At 33.9% G+C, this 16423-nt stretch overlaps 3 protein-coding genes across 8 annotated transcripts in view; 1 reads left to right on the top strand and 2 right to left on the bottom strand.

Moving 5' to 3' along the window:
* The window catches only part of LOC124645713 (protein Wnt-10a), a 41352-nt gene that overhangs the window by 23155 nt on the left and 1774 nt on the right, over window positions 1-16423 (bottom strand). The window contains exon 2 of the mRNA XM_047185571.1: window positions 845-1092. Coding sequence (XP_047041527.1) covers window positions 845-1092 — 248 coding nt within the window. The remainder of the gene's footprint in view (window positions 1-844; window positions 1093-16423) is intronic.
* On the top strand, window positions 4645-10386 carry LOC124645995. 4 transcript variants are annotated; one of them, XM_047186004.1, is made up of 5 exons: window positions 4645-4991; window positions 5363-6632; window positions 6843-7203; window positions 8244-8303; window positions 8511-10386. In XM_047186004.1, coding segments are annotated over exons 2-5 (1326 nt in total). In that variant the 5' UTR covers window positions 4645-4991; window positions 5363-6630; the 3' UTR covers window positions 9414-10386. The 4 variants fall into 4 exon arrangements, with proteins under 4 accessions (XP_047041960.1, XP_047041962.1, XP_047041959.1 ...); XM_047186006.1 differs by lacking the exon at window positions 5363-6632; XM_047186003.1 differs by having other exon boundaries at window positions 4645-6632.
* Window positions 10380-13122, bottom strand: LOC124645994. Of its 3 annotated transcripts, XM_047186000.1 has the most exons (3): window positions 11964-13122; window positions 11701-11880; window positions 10380-11614 (listed from the first exon to the last, which is right to left on the bottom strand). In XM_047186000.1, the coding sequence occupies exons 1-3, from the start codon at window positions 12574-12576 to the stop codon at window positions 10422-10424; spliced, it is 1986 nt and encodes a 661-aa protein (XP_047041956.1). In that variant the 5' UTR covers window positions 12577-13122; the 3' UTR covers window positions 10380-10421. The 3 variants fall into 3 exon arrangements, with proteins under 3 accessions (XP_047041956.1, XP_047041957.1, XP_047041958.1); XM_047186001.1 differs by having other exon boundaries at window positions 11701-12100; XM_047186002.1 differs by having other exon boundaries at window positions 11474-11880.

Raw genomic sequence — 16423 nt, 5'->3', positions numbered from 1 at the left:
AAAATGCGCGCAGCAATAAAAGGGCGTGGAGAAAATTGAGTAACTCCGTTGGTACTCAAGTCCAGGCAATTCCAGTTAAGATATTAATTGGTTGAGCGGCTGTGGGATGCGGGGTGGCGGGGTGGGGAGGGACGGGGCGCGGACCCACACGTAGCGTGAAATCGCGGGGCGCGGGTGCCAGCCCCACCTGGCCACCACCAGCTTATTATTTGTTGTCTCCCATCTTCCATGCTCGTAAATTTCCACGTCAACGTGTGCGATGATTGTGGAAAAAACGAGGTCGACAAAGCCTTTTCACACCCGAAGATAGACATAAAGACGGACGACTCAGTAAATACGTATATTAAGAACATAATACGCGGAGATGTCCGTTCACCGGTGGCCCCTTAATGTGCGTGAATAATTTTTCGTAGTAATAAATTCGGATTGTAATGGTTGATCGCGATTGGTTTGAAATTTTAGTTGCGTTTATTTTAATATGTATAAAAAAGTATTACATTCATGAAGGACTGGTTTTGCCATTTATCGTCAATGATTGCTACCACCTACGTTTTTGGAAATAAGCTTGTGATGTTACTGGTCCTCTGTTACGACAAAAGCTTAATAAATAAACATGTTTATGGAGGCATTATTTGAGTTGTGTATAATTTTAGAGACAGTAGCTTTTGTTTTTGCTTCATTGCTTTGTGACAAAGCAATGGAGTCTCTCTGATGACTTCAAGAGACTCCACTCTCATTTTGTTTTATTTCAGCTAGTAACTTGACTACTTTATATTAAAGGAACAACCTTCACCATGTTGTTGAATGAAGCTCTTAGTTTTAAAGTAGGTACATCAAAACTAACCTCTTTTCATAATAGAACTGGCATGAGGGTTGCTACTCTTCACAAGTAGACTGGAACAGTTCCATCTATGCCAGCGGAACTGATGCTGGCATTCCTTGACGGCCAGCTGTAGACCTTCGAAGGCTATGGCCACGGTATCTGGTGACTCGTGGCAGACGGTCCTCTGTTCCCTGGTGAGACCTCCCACGAGGCGACAGGTGAGGGATGAACTGAGTTTCACGTGGTTTGGCAGCATGTTGTCTCGAGAACTGGAAGAAGTTAAGAAGAAGTTAGAAGAAACATTTGAAATTGATAATAGGAAGAGACTTTTGGAATGGGCAACTAGAGTCAAACTTATTTAGATTTTTGACAAGTAAAGGCGTAAATGAAATAATTGATTTGACAAACATGCTCATGACAATGAACATGAACAAGGTTAAGTTCTGATTAAAGTATTGACTGATTAGAAGAGCTTAACTGACATATACCAATGTTTACACTCCTAATCAACAAAAACATCAGGGCCCATTCTTTTATTAAACATTTGTTTAAGACTAAGACGTAAAGGTGAAGGATAACATCTCGAGGATACCTGGACTACATAGTTTGAAATCACCAACCCACATTGAGCTAGCGTGGTGATTAACGCTCATTCCTTCTCCATGTGAGAGGAGGCCCGTGCCCAGCAGTCTATAGACGTCCTAACGATCTAGCTTTTATAAAAAGACCACCGTGGCAGCAACTTTCTTACATATGATAATATGTATTAACATTAATAACATAATCACCATCACGCATCAAAACCGAATAATTAACTCCTCATTTATTCATAACCGTAGCTCCTAAATGGCGACATTTAAAATAACTAATAGCTAATTAATAATCTTCGAATACAAACAAATAATATTTCGTCACACCACTATGTAGCTAATTGGGCTATTCTCATAATTAAAGTCACCAAAATAAATTAATTTATGGACGGTTTCGGTATCGCGGTATTCAAATAGTTGTAGAATGAAACAATTTGTTCGTGTTGCTAGTAGCTAATAAGCCATATTGTGGCTTGTTCCCACCTGCTCCATAAAATCCTTCTCAACGGGTCCAAAGCGAAAAAAGCTATTCTTTAAAAGTTATAAAGTCCTTCCTCCAGAGCTTCAAAATGTTTTAAGACAAGTACGTAATTTTGATATCTTGCTGAAGATACACAATATTTTTTGGAGCCATGTAGAAGGAATTTGATGGTACCTATTTATTTTGTTCTACATTTTGAACAGAAATGGAAGAAGTGTATGAACAATTTGCTAACGGAAAACAATGCGTGTGGAGTAGATGGGAACAAGCCAATATTTCGTGTGGTATGTGAAAATATTCCGAGCGATTTTATAATTAAGTGCCGATTGAAAAGTTATGAGTTGGCGAGGATGCCAGTAGATTGTTTTTGTCGGGGAACTGGCCAGAGGAATTTTACTGACTACTGTTATTTAATATGAAATTAAATTTCGAATGCTTTGGAAGTTTGTGCTGTGAAGTTCTGTGGTTCAACTGTTGTATTCGTGTATAATGTTAAATGAAACTGTGTTATGGCAACTTTTATGAATACATTTTACTAGCTTTGTTGAAACTTTTGGCATGATGTGTATAATATATTTAACCTGAGTACCTAATATATTTTTTATCTGATGTTAAAGCAACAAAGCATGCCTCATGCCAGTTTTCTTCGAAGGGCTTGTCGAGGGTGATTTTAAGCAATATTTTAAAATGAAGTTTTCACTGAACATACAATCTCAAACCACAAATCGCAGTAGTGAGTACTGAGTCACAGTTATTATGAAATCCAGTTAGAAAAAATCAATGTCTCATGAAACTTCTTTGTGCATTGAGCTCAAAACCATTAAAACAACATAATATAACCTCAACCTATTTGATATTAAAATAAAATTATAAAAACAAAAAAGATCGTGACACAACCACATCGTCGAAAACCTAGATTAAAAAAAAATAACATAGAACTAGATGCGGCATGACAGGAAGTGTCAAAGATTAAACAAAACTGTGACCGCACGTAGGTACTTGCGCCACATCAGATGTACGCGACTACGCTCGATGGACACAGATAACAAACGCACGTGTGTCATATCGTGCCAACGTTTCGGATTTACCCGTATTTTGGTATTTTCTTGATCTTTGGTCAGATTGATATTTTTAAAATAGAGCATTTTGATGGCTCCAAAAGTCCAAATAAGGTTTTACGATTGTAATGTACATAAGTTTCACAAGTTACTTTAAAATAATCAGCAATGATGATCAGATTTTGATTTTATTTTGAAAGCTAGACAGAAGACAAACACTGTGCTAGATTTATTATTTAGTGACCGTATTAAGCTTCTTTAATCTGAATTTCTAACAGTCTTTTCTTGTTTTCCGAAGAAAAGCTATCACTGGTAAACTTTATGAAACTTATACACTCTTACGGCCAGTTTCTTCATCAAAAGTTAAAGTTAAAGTTATGGCTAAAGTAAAAGTAACGGTTAAATTCAATTTTTCTATTAGTTTTGCTGTCACTTTAGCCTTGAAAAAACGAATTTGACCGTTACTTTTACTTTAGACATTACTTTAACTTTAACTTTTGATGAAGAAACTGGCCGTTAAAGTCTCGTATTGACCTCACGATTCGATTTTCAAAATTGAATTGGTTTAAAAATATGGCAAAATAATTGATCTCAGATTAGCCCTGCAAATTTTTTTTTTCCAACACATTAGTTAAAAATCCTTTTCAAGTAATTAGTCTTAGATAAATATAGGCAACTATTATTCGAATTCCTTTCTTTGTTTGGTCGCTACACTAAGGGCGAGGCTCGCTCGACTATTTAACTGTGTACAAACATTTCTTATCACAAAGGTGTATGTTCTTAATTTAGAATGGCTAAGTATGAGTAGGACTAAAGATAGAAAGTTCTGTATATATTTTACTAGCCGTTTTCCCGCGGTTTCACCCGCGTCCCGTGGGAGCACCGGGATAAAATATAGCCTATGTTACTCGCAGATAATATAGCTTTCTAATGGTGAAAGAATATTTAAAATCGGTCCATTCGTTTTTGAGTTTATCCATTACAACCAAAAAAACAAACAAAGTCTTTATAATATTAGTATAGATAGTATAGATTTGTTTGGTTTTAATTGCTTTCTCCGATCTCTTGAAAATTCATTCAAAATTCATAGCAAGTTTCTATTATTCTCTTCAAGGGTTCAATTTATTTTCATTTTGGCAACACGTCCCACTTTTAGAATGTAACAATACTTTTAACCTGTCTTCCTATAAATGAAAACCGCGTGGAAAACCATTAAATAGTTTTGAATTTATCGCGAGTCGACAGACAGACGACATTAAATAAATATAATGTAGAGATGACATATCAGCATAAGGACACAGATATTTTTTATTGATTGAAAGTGAAACCATGAACAAAAAGATAACTTTTAATTACTTATAATAACGACAATGCCACTAGAAAAAAGAAAAAAAAACATCAATTTAGTGCAGTGTCGGTTAATTTAATAAATCCTCATTTTTAAATGGGGCAAGGAACACTAAAAACAATCGTAACTCAAGTTAAATACAGTTTTCCGTCTTTGCATAACTGTTGAGTTATCTGGTGCCTTCCCACGGTGTGTGAGGTACTATTATATACACAGGGTGGGGTAAATGCGTATACTGTTGTAACTTTATATATGACGTGACTTTATTAAGTAATTTCTAGAGAAACTTTGGGTAATGACCAACAAGCAAAATCAGTACTTTAAACGTTCTTTAAGAGCATTTTATTTTCACTTATAAGAATCTTGTAGCATGCTACAAAGTTGAATTTGGGCGCAGTTATACGAGCATTTAGTTCTATAACTATCTTATAATCATCTTATACAATGTTATTAAGCCTTATAATATACTTGACGAAGCTCAATAGCGCCTTTAATGATATGAGACTAAACAATTACAAGTGCAAACACTCTTGTTAGTATCTGACGTAAGTATTTTATTAGAGCAATCTTGTTTATAAAGCACTTGTAATGGTCTTAGAAAATAGTTTTAAGTATATTTTAATACAAGTTATTTTCGTTGTTGCTTTGACTGGTCGTGCCGGATTTTTTGTGTTACCACGCACGTAAAAACGTAAGTAAACTTACTATTACTATTATTACTTGTAGTACTTTAAAACATCGGTAATATATTGTAAATATAGTGTGTGAACTCGTGGGGAAGTAATATTTACTGTAAATATGTATCGAAATTTAGTTAATTTCACGGGGCCCTTCGAAAATTCCACATTAGTATAATGTTGCGAATAAATTATTTCATAAATTCTTATGCATATCGGCCATGTTTTAAAATTGCTCTTGATTAAGTCCTTTATGGAACCATTATAGGTAAACTAGTACTTGTAGCAGTTTCTGTCCAGACTACTCGCCTCCATTTTAAAACAAATTAGGGTTCCCTTGAAGTAAATTAAAGTCAGCTAGCTAATGATTGATTTTCCTTTTTAGGATTTAATCAACAAGATGGTGGTCATTTTTGATGTTGACTGTTTTTTGACCAAATCGTCATTGATTTTACTAAATCATGTGAGATGGCCTTGGACAAACACACATTTTGTGTTATCCGAAAGCTGCAATGGGTGTGGATTTCCAGTTTATTTAAACAATATGGATAGACCTACTCACTTCATTTCTAATCAAGAAAATCTAAAACTTTTCATGCATCAAAGCTTTTTTTGGTGCCCGAATTGCTCCCAGTACAGCATATATGACCATTACATAGAAGATGAATGCACAAATTGCTACTGATTTTGTATCCACATAACTTTTTACACACGCAAAAGTACTTAACTAATTTTAGAATAGTGCTATCCAATAAAATAATAATAAAAAAAACATTATACGGCTGGGCAACCGAAATAACAAGAAATTCCTTCCCGCGCCACCCTGTTTGACAAATATTTTGAAGGTACGATTATACAACTGCTATCTATCGAATTACTATCTGTATCAGTGGTTTATAGTACGGCCGCGGAGTTATAACCGATTTGACACATGACGAATTGTCAATTTTAGTGAAGTAAGGATTAATTTAATTACTTTATTTACATCGAGTATACACTTATATGTAAAAATATGTAATGTATCTACAGTATAAGGATGTTACGAAGTTTTTTTCCGATTCCGAAAAGTCGGAAGTTCCGATTGATACACCTCCGACTCTGGTTTCGGCTTCGACACTATTAAATCGGAAGTCGATCGGAGGCAGCGCCACAGGAACAGCAGTACCTAAGCATGTACGAACGAAATTAAACTTGCCGCACGGGAATCCCCTCTCTCCGCGTGCTTTCTGTCGATTACTCTATCACTTCTTGTTTTGCATGTAATGAGATCGTGTCATTTGTTTCGTGATTGAATATTTATCGCGTCCAGCAGGCTCAGTAGCAAGCGAGCAACTTTTTAGTGGTTCTGGTCTAATCTATGATCCGTTGAGAAATAAATTGGAGACAGAGATAAAGCTGCGCAGTTTTTGTTTATTAAATACAATTTGCTACTTTTGGAGTCACTTCATTTGCTTTAATTTAATTAATTGAATAAAGGGAATAATAAATATTAAGAATCTGTCAAATCAGTAATAACTCAGCGGCCGTATTATAGCGGTAGTACCTACACAGCTGCAGTACGGGCGCCAGAGGTGCGGGGGGCGGTTGCATGTCGAACCAGTAGCTGTCTAGCAGTAGTAGCACCTGAGTTGTCAGGAAGAGCGCGTGTGCTTAATGTGAGTAAGGTGTATCGCCAGAGATTTACGTATTTTTACTATATTTGAAGTAACTTTCCTAGAGTATAGTAGCTACTAGTATTTCCTAGAGACGGACCTGATCACGCGTTGTGTTGAAACTCTCTACGAGGCAAGGTCAACGTGTTTCCACAAACTTGTGGGTGATTATATTATTCTTTTTTTTCTAGTCAAACATTATTTTGTTTACAGGTTCAAAATGCCATTTAAAATTGTTCAGACCATTGAAAAGGGTAACATTGTATTGACATGTGTACCACATCAATGGGAGAGCGATGGAGTTTTGTATTGGCCCAGAAAACAAACCCAGTCACAGACGAGTAAGTTACAAAAGGATGAAGGTAGTTGGCCCGATGAATCTTGGGAAAAAATAAACTGTGCGGTAAAAAGGCGGAGCATAAAAACGTATCAAAATGCAATACATGAAATTGATATAATGAGCAATAATTCAGACACAGAACCTGACATAGAATACGTCTCATCAAAAAAACAGCGCAATTGCTCTGATCTTCCACAGCTGTCATATGATAATATGGCAGAAGAAATTTTAAAGGTTTGTACAGAAACTTCAACTCATCTTGGCGCGCGGCTCTATGTGTGCGTAAAGCTTGTAGGCATAGATACCATGACTGCGGGTGACTAACTACTAACAACCGCGGGCGGCTGATTGTGATTTGATTGTTGATCAGACTATTAAACTGATTAAATATATAGAAATGTAACAATAAAGATTTACGTGACGTTAACATTATCCTTATTACTAACTAGCCGTTTTCCCGCGGTTTCACTCGCATCCCGTGGGTATTACTGCCCGTACCCGGATAAAATATAGCCTATGTCACTCGTGGATAATGTAGCTTTCGAATGGTGAAAGAATTTTTAAAATCGGTCCAGTAGTTTTTTAACAAAGTTTTCCTCTTTATAATATTAGTATAGATAAATATATTTACAGTGTTTAATCTATACAGTGTTTTGTCACGAACTCTCTTATTTTGGAAAAAGAGCGAAAAAGACAAAACACTGTGTAGCGTATGTATACACTATGTAAATATTTTTGTTAGTAAGGTATATATATATTTATTATGATATATTTAACAACTGTATGTGACATTATAGGTATTTTCAATTACTGAACCTGCACACGTGTTGCTCGGACGACGACTGAGCGTCACCCGCTTCACTGTCACACAAATCAAAGCTGCATATTTATATATATGTGCACACGCACTCTAGAGCCGCGCGCCAAGATGAATTTAAGTATACTTATGTGCTTTTGAATTAAAGTTAATTGATTTCAAAGTCGCTTCTGAAATACCTGTTTATAGTGCATGTAGCTGACGTGATATTTTCACAGATCGTGGATCGATTTTACATTAAGTAGGTATTTCCTTTTTGTCTGAGAGATTATATGAACTTAGACTGGTACAAACAGCGTCACGCTGTGCTAGTCTCTCGTGTATTAGCGTCACTATGTGGAAAGGGCTAGCATTATCGTGACGCTCGCCGCGCCGTCTGTACCACACGAACGAAACCGTTGCTTTCAAAATTGTTGTCCGTTATTTTTTAAATGATTTCAATAAATTATATTTTCAGAATAATGAGCATAATGCTTCTTCAGCAATAATACCTGAAGATGGAGAACAAATAATGGTGGTAAGTTATAAATACGTAACATACAAATATATTGATGTTATATTACGCAGAGAATATTAGACAGCAACATAGTAAAATGTGCCGTTACTATAAGTATATCACCGTTCCAAACATATAAGCTCACTGTATTGTACTAACTTAATATTTACTTACATAAAAAATAGTATTGCCGTCATATTTAGCTAACTCATGATTGTTATTGTTTAGACTAATTACGAAATCACGACACCGAAAGAGTCAACTCCATCTGAAACACCGTTGAGCGCGCCGCAAGAAAATATTGAAAAATACATTGTTATTCCTGAAAGTAATCAGTCGGACACACCTATAATATACTCGTACATTAATAAAGAAACAAGTTTATCAGAAGAACAATGCGAATTAAAATCCATGAAAATAGATATCACCACTATTAAAAGTGACCTAAAATCCATAAATGACGATATGAAGACTATAATGGGGACCCTAAACACAACACTAAATAATCAAGCCGTATTACACGAAACACTGAAATCGATTTTATTACAAGTGACTGAAATACAAGTTACGAACGAAGAATTCATTAAAAAATCTATTACAGAAAAACAAAACCATTCGTTGATGTTAAAACCAATACAAGATTTAAAAGATTTAGAAGAGTTTGAAAATAAATTGATGGATTCTGATTATAGAGAAGATTTACTAAGAAAGTTTAGTGTGTTTGGCACTAAAGGGACAGGGAAGGGAATCACAAGAGCATATACAATTATTGATATTTTGTTTGAAAGAAAGTTTTTCAAATCGTGTTCGTGGACTGGAGCTTCACGTTCCCAAAATGAAACAACAGAAAAAATCTGCTTAAAAGGTTTCTCTAAGATGATTGGTTTCTTTTTTGAAGTTATTTATAAACAAGACTCGTCGTTCCATTTAACTGACTGTCATAATTTTTTTAAAACAATTTTGCGAAATGCCGATCAGCGGGCCAAATCGAAGCAATTACGAACTTCCGCAAGTAAATGCAGAGGAAAAAATAGCGCCAAAAGGACTTCTTCTGAAAATCCTACATCTACACCACAAACCACTGGTAACCAATTAGAAGTTGAAGATGTTACAGAGGAAATTTTTGTCTGAAACTATTTGATCTAATTTTTATTTGACTAAGTGACTTTTGCATCAATATTAATTATAACACGAGAGACATTAGACTACCCCAATCTGTCTTTGACAGTTTGGGATAGTCTGACGTGCTGTCGTCACTCAAATACAAATAGATCAATATCCCTAGTAACTAAATCAAATCATTTCAGACAAAAATTTAGTCTGATCTGATTTGCTGAAATTATCTTCTAAGTTGTGTAGTTTTAGTAAATTTTACCAGACTGCGACGATGCTCAAAATTAGGGTTATATATTTGACCTGAATTAAAGAATATAATCTTATATTATATTATAAAAAATATTTCAATTTAAATTTGCCATAAAGATGATTACATGATCTTAATGGCGAAGTTAAATTGATATATTTTGTTTAACTCGTAAAGTTTTATTAGTTATAAGATTTATTAGTACAAGGAAGCTAAGATAAATTTAAAATTGTTGCCAGCACATTAAGCAACCCCAAAAAATCTGACAAATTTCTTTAAATGACTTTCAACTTTATTACACATAAAACATTCATAATATAATAAGGTGCTTATATGTTATGGATTACGTTCAATTTTGAAAATTTGTCAGATTTTTGAGATAGGTTGATGTGCTGGCCGCCGTACAAAGAAGCTTAAAAATTAAGTTTGTTGAGACTAGTTATAAGGACTACAATAGATGATTATAAGATTGATTAAAAAGAAAAAAGAAGAGGCCCATACCCAGACATAGGTAATGTCAGGCTAAAATGACGATGATGATGAGTGATTATTTTATTAGTCAAACTGATTATGAAGACTACAATAGATTATTATATGACTGATTATGAAGATGACAAAGATTATAAGACTGATTATAACGATTATAAGACTGATTATGAAACTGATTATAAAGATTATAAGACTGATTATAAAGATTGTAAGACTAATGTTTAATTTTGAATAAAACATAATTGTTATAAAGTATCGTTTTATTTTTTGCTCTTTAAACTTGAAATTTACAGGGTATGTAACAATGGTAAGAAAAATATCTCTGAATTGTAAGTAATACTAACTAGTTTACATTTTATATTTTGAACTTTGCATAATACCTCCGATTTTTCAATAGGAGCACAATCGCATTTATAAATATTCAAAAAAGAAGATTTTAGTGGTTTTTCAAAAGCGTCGAGGATATTAACAATGCGATATCCCGTGATTTCTATTTCAAGCTTAGTGTTGTCTTTTAAGCTGATGGATTTTAATTCTATTACATGATTTTTGTCAGTAAGAAACCACTTGTCTTCATCTTTCGATGATAAAATATATGTTTCTAGGTGTAAAACTAATAAACCGTTTCGCTGGTTTTTTTTAATATATGGATAGTGTACAATTTCTTCGCTAAGATGCTCCGTTTCGATTAACTGCCTTTCAATTATTCTTCTTGCAACTTGCTGTAATGGTTGTTTTCCATGTCTGATAGTTTGTTTAATAGCGTATAATTTATTTTCAAAAGGATATGCATTAAAAGTTTGCAGAATACCAAATTTTCTTACTTCGTCAACTATATGTGTTAAATTATGTATGTTACTAGTAATGTAGTCTCGCCCGTAGAAGGCCTTAAAACTTTCTGTAAAATCTTCTAACATTTTTTCAGCAATTGGCAAGAGTGGCAAATGCTTTTCATTTGAGCAAATCGTTATGGCGCAAAACAAGTTTAAAAAATGATAAAATGGTTCTGGTTTGAGCACGTGATTTAAAATTATAACGCTTAGATAATAAAAAAAAGAGCGGTATTCGGAACCTTTCCAATGGGCCAAAACATCTACAGATCTCATTGATCTGTGAATTTCTTTGGGCATTTGACAATTCAGTAAAAAGCTATTGACAATATCAATTTCACGAGCACTCCATTTGGTTAGGTATTTTCCCAACTTTCCGTCACGCCATCCAATCAACAACCGCTTCATCAAGCCAAGGTCTATTAGGTGTAATGAGTCTGCCACAGGAAAATCCTCTATCATATCTATGTTTAGTTTCAATAACGGAGAATCATGCTTATGGTGTTCTTCATATTTTTTAGCACGAAAATCTTTATCGTTTCTTTTAGGACAATTGGACTTAGGAAATGTTACAGTATTTGATTTATGTGAGTATTCGCCAATCACCGTACATTTCAGACAGCCATGCTTTCCATTAAAATTTGTGACACCTGTAAGAAATTAAACATCCATATTTTTCATTCATATTAAAATATCAGATATCAGATAATTCAAATAATATCAATACTAAACTTGCCTTTAATCAAGGCTCTTGCTGGTGAATCACAAATGAAGGCTCTTAATTTGACTTTGATTTTAGATTCATTTGGCGCCAACGATGTATCTAATCCATATTCTTCAAGTTCGTTCATTTCTTTCACAAAAGACTCTAAATAAGCATTTAGATCAGATGGTTTTCCTTCACCCGCATAAATTCCTTGAAAAATAATATATCTATATAAATAATTTAATAAAGTAGGTAGTTAAAGTTTCTACGATATTGAAATAGTGTTATCTTACCAATCACAAAGGGAGGTATGTGGGGAATTTCAAAGATGTTACACAAAATAGGCCAGAGTTGATGTCTTGAACTTTTGTATACAGGCAACCCATCTATGTTTACATTTAACGAAATCGTATTTCGTAAAGTATTCAAATCCAGCCCCTGCAGTGTATTTTTTAGGCATTTAATCAATCCGTTATGCCAATACTGTCCTGGATCTGAGGTTGTAATATGCACCGTTTCTTTGTTTGTATGAAGTAAAGTACGAGCATCTTTGGGTAAAACATTACCTAATCTTTTGTTCAAAAAAGTAAAGAGTTCGTTTAGGGCCAGGTGAGGTATATTAAATTTTATAGCCCAGCTTTGCATGTCTTTCAGAAATTCATGATTATTGTCATAGTCAGTGGTCTCTTCGATATATTCTTCTTCGCTGTTCTGAACTTCTTCACTTTCTGAGTCGTGGGGAAGACGTGGAAAAATATTTCTGCTCACGGAACCCTCAATTATTCCGCCTAACGCACTTGATTTTATTTCTGAAGACCCTGACATAATTAATTCTTTATACCTATTTTTTACCTTTCTCCTGTAACCACCACTTCTTTTCAATCGTTTCCAATCATTTAAGTTCATATTAAACTGAATTCTCACAATGGACGGGTACAACTGAATGTTACAAAATGGCTGACGTTTACTAATAAAGTGTTTGATCTACAAGTTTATAAGTTTTTTTTAACTTATAGCGCTCTTATTAAGTTCTAAGGCTAATAAAAGTCTTGAGCAAGACTATGACGGCACAAACTTGTAGTGGTCTCAGCTAAGGATGTTATAATATCGTTTTCTCTCACAAAATGCTAGTATAGGATCAAAATATTATTCAGGATTGTTTAGTCCTATAAGTGTCCTAAAAGATAATCTTGTAGTTAACTATAAGACTGATATATAAAAACAATTACTCTTGAGCATATCTATGCTTGTGAAATGCTGCTACTAGTAAAAGTGTCTTATAAATGTTTTAGAGGTCAGTCTTGTAGCGGACTATAAGACCGAGATATAAAATCTAATGCGCTTGAGTATGTTTAGGCTTGGCAAATGCTGTTATAAGTCATAGAGTCTACCGCAATACCATAACAAGAACGTTATAAGTAGTAATAGACTTATAATTTTTCTTATAGGATTACTTTGCTTGTTGATGCTATGTAGAATCGTTAAGTTGTTTTTAATTTGTATTACTTAATACTTATACGGAGTGTTTTTGCAAGCTTTTTATTATATTATACTTATTTGCATCGAGATTTAATTATCTCATTATTTCTTATATTTTTGAAAGATCATTTAAGCCCGTATTATTAAATAGATACTTACATGAATACAGAAAAAAGTGAAACATTAAGAAATCATATTCGTTATTTTCAGAATTCATCCCCGGCAGGCGAAAAAGTATTTTTTTGTTCGATCCGACTCCATAATTAAATACAATTACGTCGAATGCCAAACGCACGTAATAAAAGCATTTAAATCGTAATGTTTACATCCCAATAAACGTAAATGTTTGCAAAATAAGTTTCCTTCACCAAAAAACCAGCCACACATCGCCAAAGGATTTAGCAAAACTCCTAACAGCTCTCCCAAAGTCGTTAAACCCGACTGATCCAATTAAAACATGGCGCGATACTTAATAATTGCCTTAAAAATTCCACATGACGAGATAAAAACAATAATTTCGTACTTTAATACCGTCGACGGTAAAAAATAATAAATCCGTTGCCGTTGTCGGCCTGATGAAATGCTACGATACCCATTCAGAAAGGTTATTTCAATACAAATTACAGCTACTTGCATTGCTTCTCTCTGCGTGCCGACAATTCTGCAAATACTTTTATCCTCTCTAACACTGAGATTTAAAATGCCTTACCTTTAGAAAACTCACTGAATAATCTACTCTAAATGAAAATTTATAAGCATTAAAATTGCTTGCTCACTGACTCCAGTTACGACTTTTTGCTATTAAAACGCGCGAGTCTGATTGAAATTCCGTGTACTAACAATGTATATAGCTTCTCTATACCTACAGTAGGATTTATATTCTTCTATGAGATACACTTAATTTGTGGTACGTTGAAAAATGTTGAAACAGAAGCAATTAGTCCGATAAGTGTTAATATGTGCATAAATCGGATAATATCGGCTTATCGCGACTCTCTGAGACTTCACCGTAGCGACTTGTATCGACAAATCAGTGCTATTTATTGTTATTTAAAATGCATTTATTTGTCCTGCGCTGCGTGCTAATGATAAAATGTATTTTATACATTTATATCGCTGTCTTTAGAAAGTGAAGTTTCGCTTTCTGATTGAAATGTCGAGTATTCGGACCACCGGCGGGTCACTTTTGACCATTTGACTTTTCCTTGAAAAAGCTTCGCGTGATAAAATTTTTGAGAATCTGTGACATGCAATATTGACGGAAATAGGCCCATTTCAGTGTTTTTTTATGGCATTTCGAAAGCTGTCCAGTATCCATATGACTTTAATAAAAGGTGAAATTGATTAAAGATAGGAAAATATTCATGAGAGAAACTACAATTAATGTGTATACCGTAGTGTTCTGCGTTAGAATTTTCTTTTTGTTTTAAACAGACCATTTACGGGTATAGACATACTTGTGTAAGAGCCTAGAAAAAAACTCAAGTGAGAAAATTCTTCACGCATTGCAACTCCTTACGGACAATTCAGTATTGAGCGTAAGGAAATACCCTAAATGCCTAACCCTAAGTTTTCCAAAGCAACTATTTCATTCATTTATGCACATTACCGCGAAACGAAGGAAGTTATAAAACACTCAATAAAATCTGTGATTAATAATAGGTCGAACCTTTGTTCCTATTTTCGTAATGTAAGGTAATAATTTTCTGAATAATGGCAACACTGAGATGACAAAATGCTTGCATGCATAAACCATAATTTGCCGGTATTAAAACCTTTGTGTTAAATAGTTATATTTAAATGTTAACTAATGTTTTAAATGTTCGGTCGACGTATAGATACTCTAAGCGATAACCTCGTTTATGAATAGTTATTATTTTACGAAGATTTAGCTTGTCTTTACTGGAAATACCGTGTTGTGATATTGGAAAGCTAGATGGCAGCACTTGCCTACGAGACTTCAAAGTGTTGGGTATTGTATTCAACTCTTGAATGCATCCATGTTGAGTTTTTAAAAGTAAAGTATTCAATCAGACGGAAAGAAAGAAAAACATCACTTTCAGCTACAAGGCTGAAAGTTTCATGAGGAGCTGAGAAAATTTTGTTATGAATTAAAACGAACCTGTACCTTTAGTAGACCTATGGTAAGTTATTAAAATTAGTTGTAACGATTATTATTTTTAAAATCTGCAGATGTACTCCCATGATAGCGAGGGAGGACATAAGCTGTGACATGTGCTGTGTATTTATCCACTAGAAACTAAACAGAAAAAGAGTTGCCTGCTTTTCAATCTTCAGGGGACCTACCTAGTAGTAAATACGGTATTCATTGCATACAAATAATGTATTAAAGTTAATTAGCAATCCATTACGGTACATTGTTATACGCCTCCGTATGCTATTGTCAGTGGGCCTTCAGTGTAGGTCGGTCAAACAGTTCCGTGGGATGAATTTGATATTAAATCTATTCTTCTAAGATTTGTTATTATTGTCGAGACTTTGAAATCTATATTTCTGTAATATTATAAAGATATATAGTTTGTGGTTGATCTTTCTGTCGACTGAACTGATGAATTTATATAAATAGAATTTATAGATAAAATTCTTTCTTCAATAGACTGCAGCATTGTTCGTAGCAGTGAAATTCCGGAAAACAGCTAAGTAGTTTGAAAATTGGTTATATTTTTTAACTATTTCATTAAGGTTTTCTGTAAAAACTCCTTTTAATAATTTATTTTATTTATTTATTACACTTTTTGCACACATTTTACAAAAAAAAAAACAATGTACAAAGGCGGACTTATCGCCTTAGGCGTTCTCTACCAGCCAACCTTTAGGAAGAGGAGAATTTTCTTTTAATAATTTATTTTTATTCTTAATTGGGTTAATGTTATTAAGTGACACTATTATGCGTTCTTCTACAATACTACTTTCTCTATGCTCTCTCTACTGGTAAGTACTGATCCTAGTGACGTGCTTCTGGGCTCGATTTCCTGGTTTTTATACGACGTTGTAAAAAGCTTCCCGTAAGCTAATTTCACTTTGAAAGCTAATTATTATTTTGATAAACCTTTGACTCCTAATAAAAATATTACAAACTTCAAATACTGGCTGATTTGTACTGTATAATTACAATTTAGGTAAATAGTCATGTACTGTTAATCCATTTATGGTGAGATAATTATTCGAAATCTAAAAATATTTTAAAATAGTAATTATTCTTACAGTTATATTATTTCAATTATAAATTCATTGTCTTGCGTTGCAAGCACTA

This window comes from Helicoverpa zea, chromosome 3 (assembly GCF_022581195.2).
Source record: "Helicoverpa zea isolate HzStark_Cry1AcR chromosome 3, ilHelZeax1.1, whole genome shotgun sequence".
Lineage (NCBI taxonomy): Eukaryota > Metazoa > Arthropoda > Insecta > Lepidoptera > Noctuidae > Helicoverpa > Helicoverpa zea.
The sequence above is the reverse complement of the archived record's forward strand: the minus strand, read 5'-3'. Positions and strand labels throughout refer to the sequence as shown.

Bases quoted from the DNA above. Each gene is read 5' to 3' on its own strand.
- LOC124645994 (XM_047186000.1), bottom strand. From the start codon at position 12,576: ATGAACTTAAATGATTGGAAACGATTGAAAAGAAGTGGTGGTTACAGG. The intron at 11,881-11,963 runs GTAAGATAACAC...TTATTTTTCAAG, and splicing joins CATACCTCCCTTTGTGATTG to GAATTTATGCGGGTGAAGGA. The intron at 11,615-11,700 runs GCAAGTTTAGTA...AATTTCTTACAG, and splicing joins AGCAAGAGCCTTGATTAAAG to GTGTCACAAATTTTAATGGA.
- LOC124645995 (XM_047186004.1), top strand. The intron at 7,204-8,243 runs GTTTGTACAGAA...TTATATTTTCAG, and splicing joins TGGCAGAAGAAATTTTAAAG to AATAATGAGCATAATGCTTC. The intron at 8,304-8,510 runs GTAAGTTATAAA...GTTATTGTTTAG, and splicing joins ATGGAGAACAAATAATGGTG to ACTAATTACGAAATCACGAC.